Source organism: Oculina patagonica, chromosome 12 (genome assembly GCF_052425735.1).
Source record: "Oculina patagonica isolate OP01 chromosome 12, crgOcupat, whole genome shotgun sequence".
In the NCBI taxonomy this organism is placed as follows: domain Eukaryota; kingdom Metazoa; phylum Cnidaria; class Anthozoa; order Scleractinia; family Oculinidae; genus Oculina; species Oculina patagonica.
Genome location: NC_135769.1, coordinates 15235061 through 15255757, shown reverse-complemented (window position 1 = coordinate 15255757; position 20697 = coordinate 15235061). Strand labels below are relative to the sequence as shown.

The window sequence follows — 20697 nt, the reverse complement described above, 5'->3', positions numbered from 1 at the left end:
CATGAGTAGAAAAGCATAGTCGCCTCAAAATATTGTTGATGTTAAGTTTAAGACGCGTCACGAGCCAACAGAATCTGTTTTGAACTTTATTTTTTGAACCCCTCATGCTTGACAGAAACGAATTTTACCATTTACAATTGGTAATGACTCTTACTTGAAACGGCGATGGAGTATGAAGGTACCTTATTGTTGTCGTTGATTCTTTTTTGGTCCCCCACAATCTTAAAACCTGATACCAACATCCAAAATAGAATTCTTACTAAGTTTACTTTAATGACAAATCCTCACTATAATACTAACAACCTTATGTTTTAACTGAAAGAATCACGCGAGGAACACATCTTCCATTAATGCTCTAGAATGAAATCTTACCCGAAGCTGTCACTGGATTAATTAGCCTGATTTTACCTTAAAGTTATCAGAAACTATCTTTGCAAACATGGAGAGCATTCGTTTGGCTTGAGGGCCAAGAAGAAAAAACTGCTTGTTTAAAGCTAAAAGAAGTAGCACTGCTGGAATGTGGATTCCTTTGAAGTATCAACAGGGTTGTACTGATAAATAAGTGCCTTTTCTTCCTCTTCTGCAGTTGGAAAGTGGTGCGTGCTCTGCCGAGCTGTAAAAAGAGCAAAAAAGGTAGAAAGAGCCACAAGTTTAGCAGAACTAAAGAAGATCTAGACATACTATATTATATACCTTTAAAGGCAATATTCGTCAGCAGAACACAAGAGAGGCTGAAAGTCACATGGTTATGTCACAAGGAATAAAACAAAACAAAAACAATGATCTCTCATCCTGAATTAGCCGGCGAACGCAGAAGTATTTCCGACAACACACATCTAACTATTCTTTCGACCGCTGCATAATCTGAAGGGATCTAGCGTGCCAGTCTCAGACGGTCCAGGTCGCACGCGGCGGCGATCAGGAAATACCTTATTATAGGAAATTAACGCTTGTGTAAATAATTAAGGTATTTGAAATTAACGCGAATTGAAGGAAAATTTCTTCCCAATGAAGAAACTTAACGCGAAAGAGAGTGTAACACTTCAAAATGAAGGAAATTAACGGGACGTACACATAAAGTTGCCGAGACAACAGAAACAAGTTTATTTCAACACTATTATAATCCAAGACGGAAACAATGTTCATGATCGGAGTTATGACCACTTCGAGCGTTCTTCACAGTTTCTGTGAAGCTGGTTGTTTTCCACCCTGGTGAAAAAAGGCTTTTTCCTAGGGGATTAGAACGTCTGGACTGTACCAAGAAGTTTGGGACTAAATTAACGCCGCGTAAATTAACGTTAACAAAATGAAGCGTAAATTTCCTATAACAAGGCTTACTACAAAACCACCAGTTCCATCCATATACAAGTTGATTTTACAAGCAATTTCTTAACAAATGATTTTAACTAAACCACGATAAAATTAGTAAGCGTACCTTGCTTCACAAAAAAGTTAGCCATGTACTGTCCAACAAGAACTGCGTCTGGTGAATGGTCGATTGCTTCTTTCGGTTCCCATTCAAACTGACATTTCTCTGGGTGCCACTGTGTCCCGTAAATGGGATAATTTTTACCTTTAGTTTGTTTTAAATAAGAAAAACTGTCAGCTTTATTCAATTGAAAAGAAAACTGGCCAGTTATCGTTATAGGCCCTTCGCTCTTTTGTTTCTCGTCCAATTCTCAAATATGTCCATTAAGGACTTTTAAAAATAGTCCTTCTCCAGCTTTTACTACTACTGCACGGAAGTTCAGCCAAAAAGATCAAAACAGCTGGGGTATAACTGAGGTTTTAAAGAGAAGCAACTGCATGTTGCAACATAAATATAACGATTCTCTCATTTATATATGTAGATTACATCCTGAACAAGAGTCGTATCATGAGGTCAAACAGGCATATACAAACTCGAAAAGGTTTCAACGAGCCTATTATTACGGGAACATGTTCAGTATGTTGTTTATCTATGTCATCTAAGAGTTGACTCGGTTTGCTGAGGTACTGTACCTTCAATGGTGGAGATGAACTCTAATCCGTTCCTGTCCTTGTTAGTTGACAGGACATTAAAGAATTCTGTAAGGCTGTTTGTTCCCCAGAATTTCTGTAAATCGAAGAACACACCCGTTACAAGTTGTGGAAATAACCATGTTCTATGGAAAAATTAATTCTGCCATCATTGGGCCACTCAAATCCAATCTTATGGTTATGACTCGCAGCCTTAAATTTTCGCGCCGAAAGAAAGAAGCTGTATTATGACGAGGTTGTCTATTATACATGTATTTACAAATCACTCGTGCTTTGAGAAGAAAAATATTGTGAAGTCCTCAGAAAATAAATTGTTAGAATGAGTTACACGTATTTTAAACTGATCAATTTTAAAAAGACGTTGCCAAAACAAAGAAACAAAATTATTGAAAAAATACGCGAAAAAATTGTGGAATGCTGATTAAGGCCCCGTCAACACTAATCCGGATAGTTTGAAAACGCATCCGAGTAGGTCAACCGTCCACACTCAAACGGCGTTTTTGTCACCTAAAATGGAGCTTTTCGATAACGCTCTCCAGAGTGGAGAAATTTAAAAGATAATGAAAACGCCGGCTAGGTGGTGTATAGTGTGGTGGCGTCAAATGGTTAATGACGTGCAGTTCAATCCCGATAACTCGAACCTTCAAGGGAAATCGAAAAAGGTAGAGATATCGGGAGTTCGAGTTATCGAGGGTAAAATTAGTAAGGGAAAACGAAAAAGGTTCAAGTTAGCGGCAGGTTCGAGTTACTGAGGGTTCGACAATAGCTAAGGAACTGAATAAATTAATAAAATTCCTTCACCCGACGCTACCTGAAAAAGGAAAAACGAAATTACAATTACGTTAAATTGCTGGGTCTTTTAATAATTTCTCTGATTTGGGCGTACTTGATAAGAGAAGAGAGAAAACAAACTAAAGGCGCCAGAATTTTCAACGTGAGTATCATATTTTCGTGCTAGTTTTTGTGTTAATTAGTTTCCTTCATTAAGTATCCTTTTTTGTACATGTTATACTTATTTGCATATTGTATATGTTCTGTTGGCGCATAATTTATTCGGTTACATGTAGTTGCGGGTTTTTGAGTTTCCAGTGTACAGTTCGTCTTTCAAGGTTTTTGAATTCGTCAAATTCGTCTTGTAAGTTTTCTTGTCTATTTCGCTCTGTCGTTTTCCTGTATCCCTCATGTTGCTCGCTGTTGGTTATTTTATGCTCACTTCTGTGTTTTTAATTTTGTTATTTTCAGTTACCGTGCCGCGCGCCATGATAAGCGTTCAGTGCGACAACACAAAATGGTGACGAAAACTGAGGCACAAAACCACAGGCAACAAGGTAAGCCCATGTATTTTTAGAGCTCGTTCTTTTTCTTTATAGCTTCTCTGAATATTCTTTGTGTATTCGTTTGAATATCCTATGTAGTGTATTCGTTTAAACAACAAGAAATAGAAACAACCATCAGCTAAGGTTCTTGCACAAAAGTGAATTGCTAGCCAGCAAATTTTATTATGCAGAACGAAAATATAGATTAAGGGCAAGGCAAGGCTAAAAGCGGAGAACCTCTTATTTAACTAGTAGACGACAAGCGTTTCTATGACATGTCAGAGGCTCTGAGAACAAAAATTGGCTTTCGTCAAAACTTTGTTAATTGACAGCCTTTAAAGGGGTTTTGTCACGGATTTAAACGATTTTTGATCGACCAAAATATAATTTGTATGATAGGAAATCTAAACATAACGGTCCATTTTGCTATTGCTATATTTGAGCACTGTAAGTGTTAACAAGCGTCTTTGCATGGCTGCGGATGACTACGATAGAAATGGATTACAATTGAAAAATTGAGGCTAGACTTTTCAAGTTGTTTCCGCGCGATCGATATTTATAGCCGTGGTTTGATTTCTATCCGAAAATTAAGGTTGTATCTTCTTTTAGATATTCAAAGATAACGTTTTTTACAAGTTAAGTTGAAACTTCTTATGTTGAAACAGTTTTGACCAGTTTGGTTTCGCTATATAATTCTTATCGGTCGAGCTCCCTTGTCTGATCGTCGTTCAAGACTTAAAGAATTTTGAGCAAAGGGAACTATCGTTGCGAAGCAATGCACGAGACGTACATTTTTTTTTTGATCCATGCGGCTGAATTATGTAACGTAGGTCGAATGGTTTTGTTTTGTCGCTGCTTAATGCTTAAGAGAATTTTATGAAGATGCTGAGTAAATGTTCTTTGATTTTTTTGCAATATCTGCTGTATAAAAAGTCAGAACTCGCTACGAAGCCGTATGAGATTTCAACAAGTTTGTCACATTTCACAAGCTCAATGATAAAATATATACACAATGATAAAAAATGCCGAAAAAGCAAATACAATAGAACTGTTAAAACACAAATCTTGTGTTTTACGTCTTATTTCGAAGATATGTCTTGTTTTGTAGGCTTGCTGAGTATTTTACATGTTATACTTTTGTTGTGACTGGTTTGCGAGGGTATTTTACAGTTTTTATTAATCTTCATTCGCAAAGGAGTGATCAGTCGTGTTTTGATTTGTTTTACAAAACGTTCAACACATTAGAGAACATTTGCTTCTCAAATCTGGCCGCAGCCAAAGGCGCTTGTTAACAGTGTCGGTGAACAAACATAGCAATTGTTGTTATGAAGGGTTGCTGAGTATTTTTGTACTTGCTGCTTTTGTTTTGATTGGTTTGCGGGATTATTCTACAGTTTTTAATAATTTGCGATCGCAAAAGATATATTAGTTGAGTTTTGGATTTGTTTTACAAAACTTTAAAAATTAAAACATAGTTGATTAATTTGAGTTGTCACAGTAAAAAATCTGAATCTGGCAGGTGTAGTAATTATCACAAATCTAGCAACGGTAACTTTACACAAAGTTCAGCTCTACACGGCATAAAGGAAAGGAAGTCGGTTTTAATTATTGGCACTCCAGTGCACTCCAGATTAGTGAATAATTCACGGCGGAGAGTTATTAAAAAATACTGAGAAAATACGAAAATGAGCATTCTATGCAATGAATGCTTCTTCTCCATCTTGCGAATTTTTCTCGTGCGTTGCTATAGACACGGTCACTTGATTGGAGCAGACATGCTCGTTTATGCTAATTCCTTTTTTTACTCACAATTTTGTTTATTCGAATTAGTTGCGCCAAATACACCAGTAGCAGAAAACGTGCATGATTTGAGCGTCCATCTTGGTGACAAAGAAACTAGCGGCAAGCCAACTATATGAGTATCTGGATTGAGACTGACGGCTTTGAAGGCAGGGAGATGAGGTAGGTACAACGCTGAATTAAAGTAGACAAAAAGGGTTTTAACAGTTTCGGCAACTGTGGCTGTTTAATAACTGTGTCTCAATTTCTTAGGTTTAAGCGTACTTGAAAAGGAAGGAACAGAAAGGAGAAAAAAAAGAGGCTACGAAAACTCGTTTCGGAACAAAAACCACCGACAGCAAGGTAAATAAGTCGTTTCTGTTGCGCAACTATCTTGTTATACTCTGTCGTATTTTTCAGGTGTCTGGTCCACATTAATCCTGTTATATTATGAGGTAAGTTTCTGTTTGCTATTACGCACTTATCTTGTTATATTATGTTATATTATTCTGGTCGCTCTTACGCCCTCATCTTGTTATATCTTTTTGTAGTATTCTGTTTGCTATTGCGCACTTATCTTGTTACACTATGTTATATTATTCTCGTTGCTATTGCGCACTCATGTTGTTATATTATGTTGTATATTTTCTGTGCCTATGGCGCGCTAATCTTGCTATTATATGTGGTAATTTTATGTTTGCTATTGCGCACTTACCTTGTTATCTTGTTATATTATGTTGTATTTTTCTTGTTCCTTTTGCCCACTAATCTGGTTATATTATGATGTATTAGTGATGTATTTTTCACGTTTCTGTTGCGCACTAATCGTGTAATAAACTGTTGTATTTTTTATAGGTGTCTGCTGGACATTAATCCTGTTATATTATGTGGTAAGTTTCTGTTTTCTATTGCGCACTTATCTTGTTATATGATGTTATATTATTCTGATTGCTTTTGAGCACTTATCTTGGTATATTATGTTCTATTATTCTGGTTGCTGTTGCGCACTCATTTTGTTATATAATGTTGTGTTATTCTGGTTGGTATTGCGCACTTATCTTTTTATGTTATGTTCTATTATTCTGGTTGCTATTGCGCACTCATCTTGTTGTATTATGTAATATTATTATGGTTGTTATTGTGCACATATCTTTTTTTATTATGTTGTATTTTTCTTGTTCCTTTTGCGCGCTAATCTTGTTAGATTAGAATGTATTTTTCAAGTTTCTGTTGCGCTCGTATCTTGTTATACTGGTTTTTTTAAGTGTCTGGTGCACATTAATGTTGTTATATTATTTGGTAAGTTTCTGTGTGCTATTGCGCATTTATCTTGCTACATTATCTTATTTTATTCTGGTTGCTATTGCGCACCCATCTTGTTATATTATGTTCTATTATTCTGTTTGTTATTGCGCACATATCTTGTTATATTATCTTGTATTTTTCTTGTTCCTATTGCGCGCTAATCTTGTTATATTATGTTGTATTGTTCTTGTTCCTATTGCGCGCCAATCTTTTCATAATTTTCACGTTTCTGTTGCGCGCTTAACTTGTTATACTCTGTTGTATTTTTTTAAGTGTCTGGTGCACATTAATGTTGTTATATTATGTGGTAAGTTTTTGTGTGCTATTGAGCATTTATTTTGCTACATTATCATACGTTATTCTGATTGCTATTGGGCACTCATCTTGTTATTTTATGTTCTATTATTCTGTTTGTTGTTGCGCACATATCTTGTTATATTATATTGTATTTTGCTTGTTCCTATTGCGCGCTAATCTTGTTATATTATGATGTATTTTTCACGTTTCTGTTGCGCATTTATCTTGTTATACCCTGTTGTATTTTCTAGGTATCTGGTGTGCAATAATGCTGTTATATAGTGTGGTAAGTTTCTGCGTGCTATTTCGCACTTATATAGTTACATTATGTAATATTATTGTGGTTTCTATTGCGCACTCATCTTGTTATATTAAGTTGTATTGTTTTGATTGTTATGGCCCACATATCTTGTTATATAATGTTGTATTATACTAGTTGTTATTGCGCACACATCTTGTTGTATTATATTATGTTATTTTGTTGTTTTTCCGCACATATCTTGTTGTATTATGTTATATTGTTCTGGTTGTTGTTGCAAACATATCTTGTAATATTATGTTGTATTTTCTTATTCCTATTGCGCGCTAATCTAGTTATACTTTTCACGTTTCTGTTGCGCAGTTTTCCTGTTATACCCTTGTTGTATCTTTTAGGTGTCTGGTGGAGATAAATGCTGTTATATTATGTGGTAAGTTTATGTGTGCTATTGCGCACTTTTCTTGTTAAATTATGTTATATTATTCTGGTTGGTATTGCGCACTCATCTTGCTATATTGTGTTGTATTATTCTGGCTGTTATTAAACACATCCTGTTATATTATCTTGTATTTTTCTTGTTACTGTTGCGCCCTAATCTTGTTATACTCTTCACGTTTTTGTTGCACACTTGTTTTGTTATACCCTGTTGTACCTTTTGGGTGTCTGGTGAACATAAATGCTGTTATATTATGTGGTAAGTTTCTGTGTGCTAAGGTGCACTTATCTAGTTACATCTTGTTATATTATGTTATATTATTTTGATTGCTATTGCGCACTCATCTTATTATATTATGTTGTATTTTCTTGCGCAACTAACCATGATTTGTTTTCTGTTCTCTCCTTAGGTATTTGCTGCACTACTAACCATGATTTTTTTTCTGTTCTCTCCTTAGGTATTTGCTGCGCTACTAACCATGATTTATTTTATGTTCTTTCCTTAGGTATTTGGTGCGCGACTAACTTTGTTTTGTTTTCTGTTCTCTTCTTAAGAATTTAATGCGCGACTAACCATGATTTGTTTTCTGTTCTCTCCTTAGGTATTTGATGCTCTACTAACCATGATTTGTTTTCTGTTCTCTCCTTAGGTATTTGGTGCGCAACTAACCATGATTTCTTTTCTGTTCTCTTCTTAGGTATTTAATGCGCTACTAACCATTATTTGTTTTCTCTTCTCTCCTAAGGTATTTGCTGCACAACTAGCCATCATTTGTTTTCTGTTCTCTCCTTAGGTATTTGGTGCGCAACTAACCATGATTTCTTTTCTGCTCTCTCTTTAGGTATTTGGTGCGCTACTAACCATGATTTGTTTTCTGTTCTCTCCTTAGGTATTTGGAGCGCTACTAACCATGATTTGTTTTATGTTCTCTCCGTAGGTATAGGGTGCGCAACTAATTCTGTTTTGTTTTCTGTTCTCTTCTTAGGTATTTAATGCGCTACTAACCATTATTTGTTTTCTGTTCTCTCCTTAGGTATTTGGTGCGCTACTAACCATGATTTGTTTTCTGTTCTCTCCTTAGGTATTTGGTGCGCTACTAACCATGATTTGTTTTATGTTCTCTCCTTAGGTATTTGGTGCGCGACTAACTTTGTTTTGTTTTCTGTTCTCTTCTTAAGTATTTAATGCGCGACTAACCATGATTTGTTTTCTGTTCTCTCCTTAGGTATTTGGTGCTCTACTAACCATGATTTGTTTTCTGTTCTCTCCTTAGGTATTTGGTGCAGCTACTAACCATGATTTGTTTTCTGTTCTCTCCTTAGGTATTTGGTGCACAACTAACCATGATTTGTTTTCTGTTCTTTCCTTAGGTATTTGCTGCACAACTAACCATGATTTGTTTTCTGTTCTCTCCTTAGGTATTTGGTGCGCTACTAACCATGATTTGTTTTCTGTTCTTTCCTTAGGTATTTGCTGCACAACTAACCATGATTTGTTTTCTGTTCTCTCCTTAGGTATTTGGTGCGCTACTAACCATGATTTGTTTTCTGTTCTTTCCTTAGGTATTTGCTGCACAACTAACCATGATTTGTTTTCTGTTCTCTCCTTAGGTATTTGGTGCGCTACTAACCATTATTTGTTTTCTGTTCTCTCCTTAGGTATTTGCTGCACAACTAACCATGATTTGTTTTCTGTTCTCTCCTTAGGTATTTGGTGCGCTACTAACCATGATTTAATTTATGTTCTCTCCTTAGGTATTTGGTGCGCGACTAACTTTGTTTTGTTTTCTGTTCTCTTCTTAAGTATTTAATGCGCGACTAACCATGATTTGTTTTCTGTTCTCTCCTTAGGTATTTGGTGCTCTACTAACCATGATTTGTTTTCTGTTCTCTCCTTAGGTATTTGGTGCAGCTACTAACCATGATTTGTTTTCTGTTCTCTCCTTAGGTATTTGGTGCACAACTAACCATGATTTGTTTTCTGTTCTTTCCTTAGGTATTTGCTGCACAACTAACCATGATTTGTTTTCTGTTCTCTCCTTAGGTATTTGGTGCGCTACTAACCATGATTTGTTTTCTGTTCTTTCCTTAGGTATTTGCTGCACAACTAACCATGATTTGTTTTCTGTTCTCTCCTTAGGTATTTGGTGCGCTACTAACCATGATTTGTTTTCTGTTCTTTCCTTAGGTATTTGCTGCACAACTAACCATGATTTGTTTTCTGTTCTCTCCTTAGGTATTTGGTGCGCTACTAACCATGATTTGTTTTCTGTTTTCTCCTTAGGTATTTGGTGCGTTACTAACCATGATTTGTTTTCTGTTCTCTCGTTAGGTATTTGGTGCGTTACTAACCATGATTTGTTTTCTGTTCTCTCCTTAGGTATTTGCTGCACAACTAACCATGATTTGTTTTCTGTTCTCTCCTTAGGTATTTGGTGCCATACTAACCATGATTTGATTTTCTGTTCTCTTCTTAGGTATTTGGTGCACTACTAACCATGATTTGTTTTCTGTTGTTTCCTTAGGTATTTGGTGCACAACTAACCATGATTTCTTTTCTGTTCTCTCCTTAGGTATTTGCTGCAACTACTAACCATGATTTGTTTTCTGTTTTCTCCTTAGGTATTTGGTGCACAACTAACCATGATTTGTTTTCTGTTCTCTCCTTAGGTATTTGCTGCACAACTAACCATGATTTGTTTTCTGTTCTCTCCTTAGGTATTTGGTGCGCTACTAACCATGATTTGTTTTCTGTTTTCTCCTTAGGTATTTGGTGCGTTCCTAACCATGATTTGTTTTCTGTTCTCTCCTTAGGTATTTGCTGCACAACTAACCATGATTTGTTTTCTTTTCTCTCCTTAGGTATTTGGTGCGCTACTAACCATGATTTGATTTTCTGTTCTCTTCTTAGGTATTTGGTGCACTACTAACCATGATTTGTTTTCTGTTCTCTCCTTAGGTATTTGCTGCACAACTAACCATGATTTGTTTTCTGTTGTTTCCTTAGGTATTTGGTGCGCAACTAACCATGATTTGTTTTCTGTTCTCTCCTTAGGTATTTGCTGCACAACTAACCATGATTTGTTTTCTGTTCTCTCCTTAGGTATTTGGTGCACAACTAACCATGATTTGTTTTCTGTTCTCTCCTTAGGTATTTGGTGCACAACTAACCATGATTTGTTTTCTGTTCTTTCCTTAGGTATTTGCTGCACAACTAACCATGATTTGTTTTCTGTTCTCTCCTTAGGTATTTGGTGCGCTACTAACCATGATTTGTTTTCTGTTCTTTCCTTAGGTATTTGCTGGACAACTAACCATGATTTGTTTTCTGTTCTCTCCTTAGGTATTTGGTGCGCTACTAACCATGATTTGTTTTCTGTTTTCTCCTTAGGTATTTGGTGCGTTACTAACCATGATTTGTTTTCTGTTCTCTCCTTAGGTATTTGGTGCGTTACTAACCATGATTTGTTTTCTGTTCTCTCGTTAGGTATTTGCTGCACAACTAACCATGATTTGTTTTCTGTTCTCTCCTTAGGTATTTGGTGCGCAACTAACCATGATTTCTTTTCTGTTCTCTCCTTAAGTATTTGCTGCAACACTAACCATGATTTGTTTTCTGTTGTTTCCTTAGGTATTTGGTGCGCAACTAACCATGATTTGTTTTCTGTTCTCTCCTTAGGTATTAGGTATTTGGTGCGTTACTAACCATGATTTGTTTTCTGTTCTCTCGTTAGGTATTTGGTGCGTCACTAACCATGATTTGTTTTCTGTTCTTTCCTTAGGTATTTGCTGCACAACTAACCATGATTTGTTTTCTGTTCTTTCCTTAGGTATTTGGTGCGCAACTAACCATGATTTGTTTTCTGTTCTCTCCTTAGGTATTTGGTGCGTTACTAACCATGATTTGTTCTCTGTTCTCTCCTTAGGTATTTGGTGCGCTACTAACCATGATTTGTTTTCTGTTCTCTCCGTAGGTATTTGGTGCGCTACTAACCATGATTTGTTTTCTGTTCTCTCCTTAGGTATTTGGTGCGTTACTAACCATGATTTGTTTTCTGTTCTTTCCTTAGGTATTTGGTGCGCTAATAACGATGATTTGTTTTCTGTTCTCTCCTTAGGTATTTGGTGCGCTACTAATCATGATTTGTTTTATGTTCTCTCCTTAGGTATCTCCTGCACAACTAACCATGATTTTTTTCTGTTCTTTCCTTAGGTATTTGCTGCACAACTAACCATGATTTGTTTTCTGTTCTCTCCTTAGGTATTTGCTGCGCTACTAACTATGATTTGTTTTCTGTTCTCTTCTTAGGTATTTGGTGCACTACTAACCATGATTTGTTTTCTGTTCTCTCCTTAGGTATTTGGTGCACAACTAACCATGATTTCTTTTCTGTTCTCTCCTTAGGTATTTGCTGCGACACTAACCATGATTTGTTTTCTGTTTTCTCCTTAGGTATTTGGTGCGCAACTAACTTTGTTTTGTTTTCTGTTCTCTCCTTAGGTATGTGGTGCACTACTAACCATGATTTGTTTTCTGTTCTCTCCTTAGGTATTTGGTGCACTACTAACCATGATTTGTTTTCTGTTCTCTCTTTAGGTATTTGCTGCACAGCTAACCATGATTTGTTTTCTGTTCTCTCCTTAGGTATTTGGTGCGCTACTAACCATGATTTGTTTTCTGTTCTCTCCTTAGGTATTTGGTGCACAACTAACCATGATTTGTTTTCTGTTCTCTTCTTAGGTATTTGGTGCACTATCAACCATGATTTGTTTTCTGTTCTCTTCTTAGGTATTTGGTGCACTACTAACCATGATTTGTTTTCTGTTCTCTCCTTAGGTATTTGGTGCAGTACTAACCATGATTTGTTTTCTGTTCTGTCCTTAGGTATTTGCTGCACAACTAACCATGATTTGTTTTCTGTTCTCTCCTTAGGTATTTGGTGCGCTACTAACCATGATTTGTTTTCTGTTCTCTTCTTAGGTATTTGGTGCACTACTAACCAATGATTTGTTTTCTGTTCTCTCCTTAGGTATTTGGTGCACTACTAACCATGATTTGTTTTCTGTTCTCTCCTTAGGTATTTGCTGCACAACTAACCATGATTTGTTTTCTGTTCTCACCTTAGGTATTTGGTGCGCAACTAACCATGATTTGTTTTCTGTTCTCTCCTTAGGTATTTGGTGCACAACTAACCATGATTTGTTTTCTGTTCTCTTCTTAGGTATTTGGTGCACTATCAACCATGATTTGTTTTCTGTTCTCTCCTTAGGTATTTGGTGCACTACTAACCATGATTTTTTTTCTGTTCTCTCCTTAGGTATTTGGTGCAGTACTAACCATGATTTGTTTTCTGTTCTGTCCTTAGGTATTTGCTGCACAACTAACCATGATTTGTTTTCTTTACTCTCCTTAGGTATTTGGTGCGCTACTAACCATGATTTGTTTTCTGTTCTCTTCTTAGGTATTTGGTGCACTACTAACCATGATTTGTTTTCTGTTCTCTCCTTAGGTATTTGGTGCACAACTAACCATGATTTGTTTTCTGTTCTCTCCTTAGGTATTTGGTGCACAACTAACCATGATTTGTTTTCTGTTCTCTCCTTAGGTATTTGGTGCACTACTAACCATGATTTGTTTTCTGTTCTCTCCTTAGGGTATTTGGTGCAGTACTAACCATGATTTGTTTTCTGTTCTGTCCTTAGGTATTAGCTGCACAACTAACCATGATTTGTTTTCTGTTCTCTCCTTAGGTATTTGCTGCGCAACTAACTATTGATTTGTTTTCTGTTCTCTTCTTAGGTATTTGGTGCGCAACTAACCTTGACTTGTTTTCTGTTCTCTCCTTAGGTATTTGGTGCGTAACTAACCATGGTTTGTTTTCTGTTCTCTCCTTAGGTATTTGGTGCGTGACTAACTTTGATTTCTTTTCTGTTTTTACTTAGGTATTTGTGCGCAGCTCTCCTTAGGTATTTTGTGCGCAACTAACCTTCATTTCTTTTCTGTTCCCTCCTTAGGTATTTGGTGCGCAGCTAACTTTGACTTTTTCTGTTCTCTCCTTAGGTATTTGGTGCGTGATCAACTTTGATTTGTTATCTGTTCCCTCCTAAAGTATTTGGTGCGCAACTAACTTTGATTTCTTTTCTGTTCTCTTCTTAGTTATTTGGTGGGCAACTAACGTTGACTTGTTTTATGTTCTCTCCTCAGGTATTTGATGCGCAACTAACTTTGATTTGTTTTCTAGTCTTTCCTTAGGTGTATGTTGCGCTACTAACCTTGGTTTGTTTTCTATTTTCTTTTTAGATGTATGGTGTGCACCCAACTTTGATTTGTTTTCTATTCTCTCTTTTGGTATATGGTTTACGATTAATCTTGATTTGTTTTCTTTTCGTCGTCAGTGCTTGGTACCCAGCTAACCTCAATGTTGTTTACATTCTCTCTTTACGTATCTCGTGCGCAACTAACCTTGATTTCTTTTCTATTCTGTCCTTAATTGTTTGGTGCGCAGCTAAGCTTGAATTGTTTTCCATTCTCTCCTTAGGTATTTGGTTTGCAAATAACTTTGATTTTATTTAAAAAATGCAAAAAGGATAAAAAGTTATTAATTTTTTTAAAAACAAATCGTTTTGGACTCTAAGGTTGTCATCAGTGTCTTTAGTTTGTATTCTTGATTTGTTGTCTATTCTCTTCTTTGGTGTATAGTACGGAACTAACCTTGATTTGCTTTCTATTCTCTCTTTAACCGCAAGGATTTTAGAGGATGTTAGAGTGACGTAGGGGCTTTGATAGAATCGTTGAAAACCATCCAGTCAAGTGTAAAGAAATATTAAGTTCATTGTATTAGTGATTTTTGCCCAAAAACTAGCATTATAAGGTTATGTAACAAGAATAAAGTAACAAAAACTTTATCAAAGTGATACATCCGCAGTTCATATATGAATCATTTCATATACATTACATCATTTCACTCCTCTCACGGGAAAATATGAACTCACAATTGACCTCGCTCCCAATGTGTGGCTTCAATAGCTCAGTTGGTAGAGCATCGCAGCGGTATCGCGGAGGTCACGGGTTCGAATCCCGTTGAAGCCCTGAATTTTTTTCAGGCTTCTTTATTTCCTATTGCTTAAATTGGAAATTCACTGCGATGATCATTTATCACTTTCATATACATCCGCAGTTCATATATGAATCATTTCATATACATTACATCAAAAACTTTATCCTAGTTCAGTTCGTTCGCTCCACTGAACTTAGGTAAAGAGTGGCTGGTCAGGGGCCTGTGTGTATGTGTGTTGTCAAGTAAACTTGCTAAGCTTGAACAGAAAAAATCATGTACAGCTGAACTCGTTCAGAAAGAAATTTATTTTTATCGGTACTATATAGGGGATTTGACAATGTTAAACCACACGACAGTAAACCTCAGCTACATGAACAAACAAAACAAAATTCCCTATAAGCTTCGTTAGCGGCCGTACCAGTCGCGTATGTTTCAGTCATACTCTATCGCCCAATAAAAACATTGCTGAGGCGTGGATGACGAAATAAACCCATTGTCATCTGTGCAGGCAGTAACCGGCCGTGATGAGCGTTGGCCTTTGTTTTGCTTCTGACTTCATTAATTCTTAAGATGTGCAGGAGTAAAAGAACTTTGCAATGATACCGAGATTACGGTGCTTGGGTAAACGAAAATTTGACTGTTTGTATTGGTCATGCCTGAGCGAAAATGTCATCAAATGTAATTCCAGTGAAAAGTGACGCTTTGAGTAGGCTGGAGCTTATTTAGCTCATAACTGACCAAAAACTGTGAAAATGTCCTCACAGTGCGATGTTTTAAAAAATCTCTAGGTGTCAGTGGGTTAAGTAAATCTTTTTGGATGAAAAAGAGAATTAAAAAAACTTTGTAAGATCTGTTGTCTTAAGGGGACAAGAGGGGGTCCACATGAAGGTTTGTTGTATTTGTAAGACTGAGTGTGATCTTGAATAAATCACAATTCAGTGATCATCAGAACTAAATTTCAGTTAATCAACAACTTTTGCCGTGAGCTTTGAAGTTGTCCAATGATTTACCTCGTACGATCCTCTCACGTGAGACCCCAGAAACCCGATTGTTGACCGTCTAATAGCATCTGGCCTTGTGCCAGGAGTGTCGAGACTTTCACTTTGAAATTGGTCGCTGTCTTTAAATATTTGACTGAAATTTTTTTTTGAAATCTGTGGAACAAGGCAACGTTTTTAAGTTAAATCGAAATTAATAGTTTTTTGACCGACGTTATCCTCGGCACGGGCTACAGTAATAATGCACACATATTCTGTCATTCATCTAAGATCAATGCGGCGATTCGTTTTCAAACTTATCGAGATTAGTGTGGACGGTAAAAATATTAAAAACGATAAAAAAGCGATAACGCGGACAGAAAATATTTTATTCGTTTATGGTTGAAAACTCTGTTTTCAATATTATCCATATTAGTGTGGACGGGTCTGTAGTGAGGACTTACCTCGATGGGAACGCATTTCTTGTGCATATTAAAACATACAGCTTGTTCTTTGAGAGTTTTCAGAACTTCTCCTGGCGCGGAACCAAACATACGGCTTCCAAAACTCCTAAAACAGTCCGTAAAAATACCTAAAAAGACAAAAAATAATGTTCAGTTTTCTGACTACAAACATGCCATGAACTGTCTGCTCGCTTGTACTTTTACATGTCGATAAGCTGTTTATATAATGTGGTTCAATTTTACCGTTGGCACGATTTGGTATTTTACTTTCTTTGATATTTATTATCATATTTTATCATACATAACATTTTTCGTTTGTGTGTATGTGTTGTTATTTTGAACCCGCCACACGACATGTTCTCTTGTGTAAACTCAATGTTTGTCACTGCTTCTTGTTGATGCGACATAACCATGCCCTTATTGTAAGAATTATGAGCATTTACGTTACACAATGTAAACGTACAAAAAATCTCGGTTTTTTTTCTCTCAAAGTTTTTATCTTACCAGGCCATATGTCGTTCTAAACTTCTAAAAAAGGCTTATTATTTCGTCGCTATTTTTTTTACCTACAGTCTCTCTCCTAAGGAAAGACGCTGTAATTGAAACAAATGAAAATATATTGTAAATCCACGTTTAGTTCTCTATAGTTGGTAGTTACAGATATTCATAGAAATCAAAATAAGTCAGACGTTACATCTGCAAAATCTCGTAAATTTGGTTTTAAATTTATATCAATTTTTAGGTGTGGTATGTCACGTGACCAAGCAGGAATGTTCTTTAAACATTTCGTACAAATAAAACATATTCATATTTATTTTGAAACTTCTTTGTACATGGTTAAAACATCAGGAATTCATTACTATTAAAAATACCAAATCTAAATATTATCTTTTTACTAATACAAAATCTAAAATTTATCTTATTACTAATAAATTAACATAGAGTCCTGGTTCCCATGAATGCCGTGTCTTTAAAAGTTACAGTTAAGTAATTTCCGAAATTGATTAAGGGATTTTGCCTCCCTGAGATTGCAGAGTAGGCTGTTTCAAAGAGTTGCACATCTAGTATAGCTAAAACGCCCGCCTCCAAGATTACTAAGCGGGAGCCTCGCCTTAGTTCACTTGAGCTTTTGCAGTTGGACGAACAGGGCCATTTTTGGCCAGTTTTCGTGGAATCACATGCATAGCTCCCGAATTTTTTAACCAATCAACGAACAGGGCAGGCAGTGTTTTCAGTGGTGCCGAATTTGTGTTGGTTATTATTTTACCTTGGGTAAAATCCAATGGCACGGAGTAATTTTCTGTGTCACTTGGCACTAAAAGTTGGTCGCTTTCCAGGCCACTGCGTAGGACATTGAGCAGCTCGAAACCAAGGCAAGTTCCCCACAAGGGAAAAACATCTTTCTTATCATTAGCCTATATGAAAAAAAGATTAAACACAACAAATTTAAGTAGTCTTTGAAGGAAATATAATATAATATAATATCTTTTGTTTGTGTTCACGGGCAAGGCGTTTCTGGGTCGCACAAAGCCTTTTTTGCCTTGGAGTAGAAGCTGGTACCAGCTAATTGCGGAAGGAACCTGATCAAATGCTGGCAAGAACCTTTGATCGACTTAAACGAGCTACGTCATGGACAACACATTTTAAAAAAATTGGCAAAGTTTTTCCAATTTTTTGTTTGAAATTTATCTTAATCTTTATCAGTCGAAACCATTTTTGGTTATTTTCTCCTTTTTAGTACTTCTTTGTTGTTTTGCTATGTTAGAAAACTATTATTTTGAGGTTTCCTTCAATTTAAAAGGAATCAGAAAAATGACTTGATATACCGTGACCAACCAAGGGGAGAAGCAATACCCCTAGTCGCTTCCTGCTACACAATCTGGCATTCATTGCCGTAACCAGCCACCAGCTGGTTTCCCCGATCATAAGGACTGGAACTGTTTTCACTCATGGCAGTCAGTTTTTAACATGGCTATATCAATAGACCACTGATGATAGTTATTTGCCGGAACCGATGTCTTACCTGTATTGCCAGGTCATAAATTATCTTTGCAGTCCTGAGGTAACCGGAGTCAGACAGACTAGCGCCTCCTCCTGGAAACACCACTCTATCAGAATAAAGACACATATTTATTTAATGAATGCGTATATACGTAATAAAAGGGGCACAACTAATTGTGACTTTTAAATCCATCTATGGCGACGTACCCATTGATGCTGTTAAAGAGTGATTCCAATTCTTTTTTTGATAAATCAATACTACAAAGTGTCAAGGACGTAACGTAAAGCTACTTTTTCAAAGAAATCCAAGAATTGTACAAACACTATCAATAACTTTGGTCTGGGCATAAAATGCCAGTTCAGTCGCTTTTGAATTTTTCTTTTAAACTTTTGCCCGACGAAGGGTCTTAATAAAAGATTATTAAGAAGGCTAACTCGTAAAAACACTAGTCTTGGACGAGGGCGCTGACTATCTAATACAAGCAACAAAATATCGAACAAATAATAATAATAATAATAATAATAGTTTTATTTATATAGCGCTATTTCTATTTCTAACCAATAACCAATAGCCTAACAGACAAATGCAAGGATTTGTAGTGGAGATAACCAAATTCTGATCGAAAAATTAGTCCACCGCCAATCCTAAGCTAAAAAAAGAAACAAATTGGACTAAGATAGACACCGATGTGAGTACAGCGTTGTGTTGTAATGCATAAGGATACTGTATTGGCACAACACGAGCCCCAGCGCTCTCAATATACTTCACGTAGGACGACGCCAAATAGGACTTTCCATATTTGGCAAACGTTTCAGAGCAGTCCTGAGAGAGAATTCCTGAATAATAAAAACAAATCTGACAAATAAATTAATAACCACATGTTTTTCTTAAGTTTCTGAAAGATTTTGCTCGTCGAAGCCAAGAAAGTATTACTAAACATCATCTTAATTTGGAAAACCCTAATTAACATCTACTTTCGACACACGAAAACAAATATGTCTATGCTTAATCACATCTCTCACCACATATATAACACTGTTGAACCGTTATTTTCTTGACACTTCAAAAATATGTCATGACGACCTCGAAACGTTGTGTAAAACTTCTCAGTGTCGCTAATTTTATTCTTAAATGTTTATCGAAATTTAATCCCATTCGGTTATCGGGGAAGGAGTTTTAATTGAAAGCTCGCCAAACCTGCAGGCTAGTTGCCAGTGAAATAGACTAAATAGGTTTTACATGTTTCAGAATATATAATTAAATTATATATTCTGTAAAGTGAAGCCAAGAAATAACAATGCCTGATAAATAATATTAGTATTTTCGCCAAAGTAGGGCTGTATAGAAATTTCAACTAAATAAATTATCTTACAAGTTTTATTATAATTATTTGGTTGGCTTTGAATTTCATCTTGCTTACATTATGGCTGACGAATATTTTGGATAAAATACACATGGAATAAGAGCTCAGCTAGAATATCTAAATATAACCTCACCTGAGCCATCTCTTGGCTTTGAATAAAACTACATCAGTAAGTTACATAATTTATCACTAGTCACTAGGTTTCCCTTTTTAGAAATAACATTATCTCTTAAAAAACGCTTTCTTGAAAAAATGCTTTCCATTGGTAGTATTTGAGTTCTGTCGTTCGTTTAGTTTTAATGAGCATTTTAGTAAGAAGAGCGAGTTTTTCATAAGATACGAAGCTTCATTTCAAAGTAAATAATTCATTATGTCATGCACATTTAAGTCCGTTCAACGCACCAAGAAAATTTGTAATTACCTACAATAGGTCTGTGATTCTTTGGCTTGACCTCAAACTCCATTTTTCGTGCAGAGAAAAGGTTCCCCATTCGTTCTTTTAAGAATTCGAGTCTAAAGCTCGCAAATGATAATCAATTCCAGTCGGTAATGTCTGTGTTTATCCGTTTTCGCCAACAGTTCAGCGGTTTTGAATAACTTGACACTTTCACTTGGACAAATTTCAATTTTTTGGCAGATATTATTTTTCACCGGCATAGTAGATGCTCTTCTGTGTCAAATGGCGAAAAAAGCACATCTGAAAACAAATAAATAAACCGTAACGATGACTACTGAGCTTATTACGATTTATATTCGCAAGTTAAATCACAAATCAGTCTTGTTTTCAGATGTTATTTAGCTCCCCACCTGCACCTCTCATTATATTTAGAAGCTAGCATGCAGTTCCGATGTCACCAGAGCCCGATTTCTTGAATCTCCTAATAACTCAAAACAAAAGTCGTTTTCAACCCATCAATGCGTCCCTTAGTTAAACCCTGCAATTTTCTTATCGATTTTTCGAAGTCTTGATATCTCAAGCCAATTTTTTTTTCCTTAGATGTTCGAGAGATGGGGAGTCAACTAGATTGTAATAAAATGAGCTGTATTTTTAATACATACGTAGAGAGATCTCAGTGTGCACGAATAACGAAAGGGAAGCCCTAACTTTCAAAGGAACTTCATCTATGGGTTCCAATTTAGCAAATATTTAATTAAAGAGCTTTTTCAGTTGAATGCAAGAACAACTTCGGAGACATGTGTATGCACATGCACCCGCCATGTTACTTAGCAACTTCACTGATCGGCAAAAGCAACATCGCGGGCTCAACACTGAAAAAAGTTAACGGTGCGTGGCATGAAGTGTCCAGGAGTATTTATTTTTCTTCTAGATGGATAACACTACCCTTCGCGGGTACAATGTGTTTTCAACTGCTGTTTTCAACACTAGACCTAGTCGCGACGACGAACCTCGGAAATCAGCGAA

The 20697-nt window shown here is 36.2% G+C and overlaps 1 protein-coding gene across 1 annotated transcript; it reads right to left on the bottom strand.

Moving 5' to 3' along the window:
* Nucleotides 1-66: 66 nt before the first annotated feature.
* LOC144631634 (gamma-glutamyl hydrolase-like) lies at nucleotides 67-19851 on the bottom strand. Its single transcript, XM_078490116.1, has 9 exons — nucleotides 19696-19851; nucleotides 18636-18747; nucleotides 18118-18168; nucleotides 17933-18017; nucleotides 17177-17324; nucleotides 15910-16037; nucleotides 2002-2095; nucleotides 1436-1573; nucleotides 67-613 (listed from the first exon to the last, which is right to left on the bottom strand). The coding sequence occupies exons 1-9, from the start codon at nucleotides 19763-19765 to the stop codon at nucleotides 495-497; spliced, it is 945 nt and encodes a 314-aa protein (XP_078346242.1). The 5' UTR covers nucleotides 19766-19851; the 3' UTR covers nucleotides 67-494.
* Nucleotides 19852-20697: the final 846 nt, after the last annotated feature.

Excerpts from the sequence above, each read along its gene's own strand:
- LOC144631634 (XM_078490116.1), bottom strand. The coding sequence starts at position 19,765 with ATGGGGAACCTTTTCTCTGCACGAAAAATGGAGTTTGAGGTCAAGCCA. Across the intron at positions 18,018-18,117 it reads CTCTTTAACAGCATCAATGG|AGTGGTGTTTCCAGGAGGAG; the intron begins GTACGTCGCCAT and ends TTATTCTGATAG. Across the intron at positions 2,096-15,909 it reads AGAAATGCGTTCCCATCGAG|AAATTCTGGGGAACAAACAG; the intron begins GTAAGTCCTCAC and ends TTCGATTTACAG.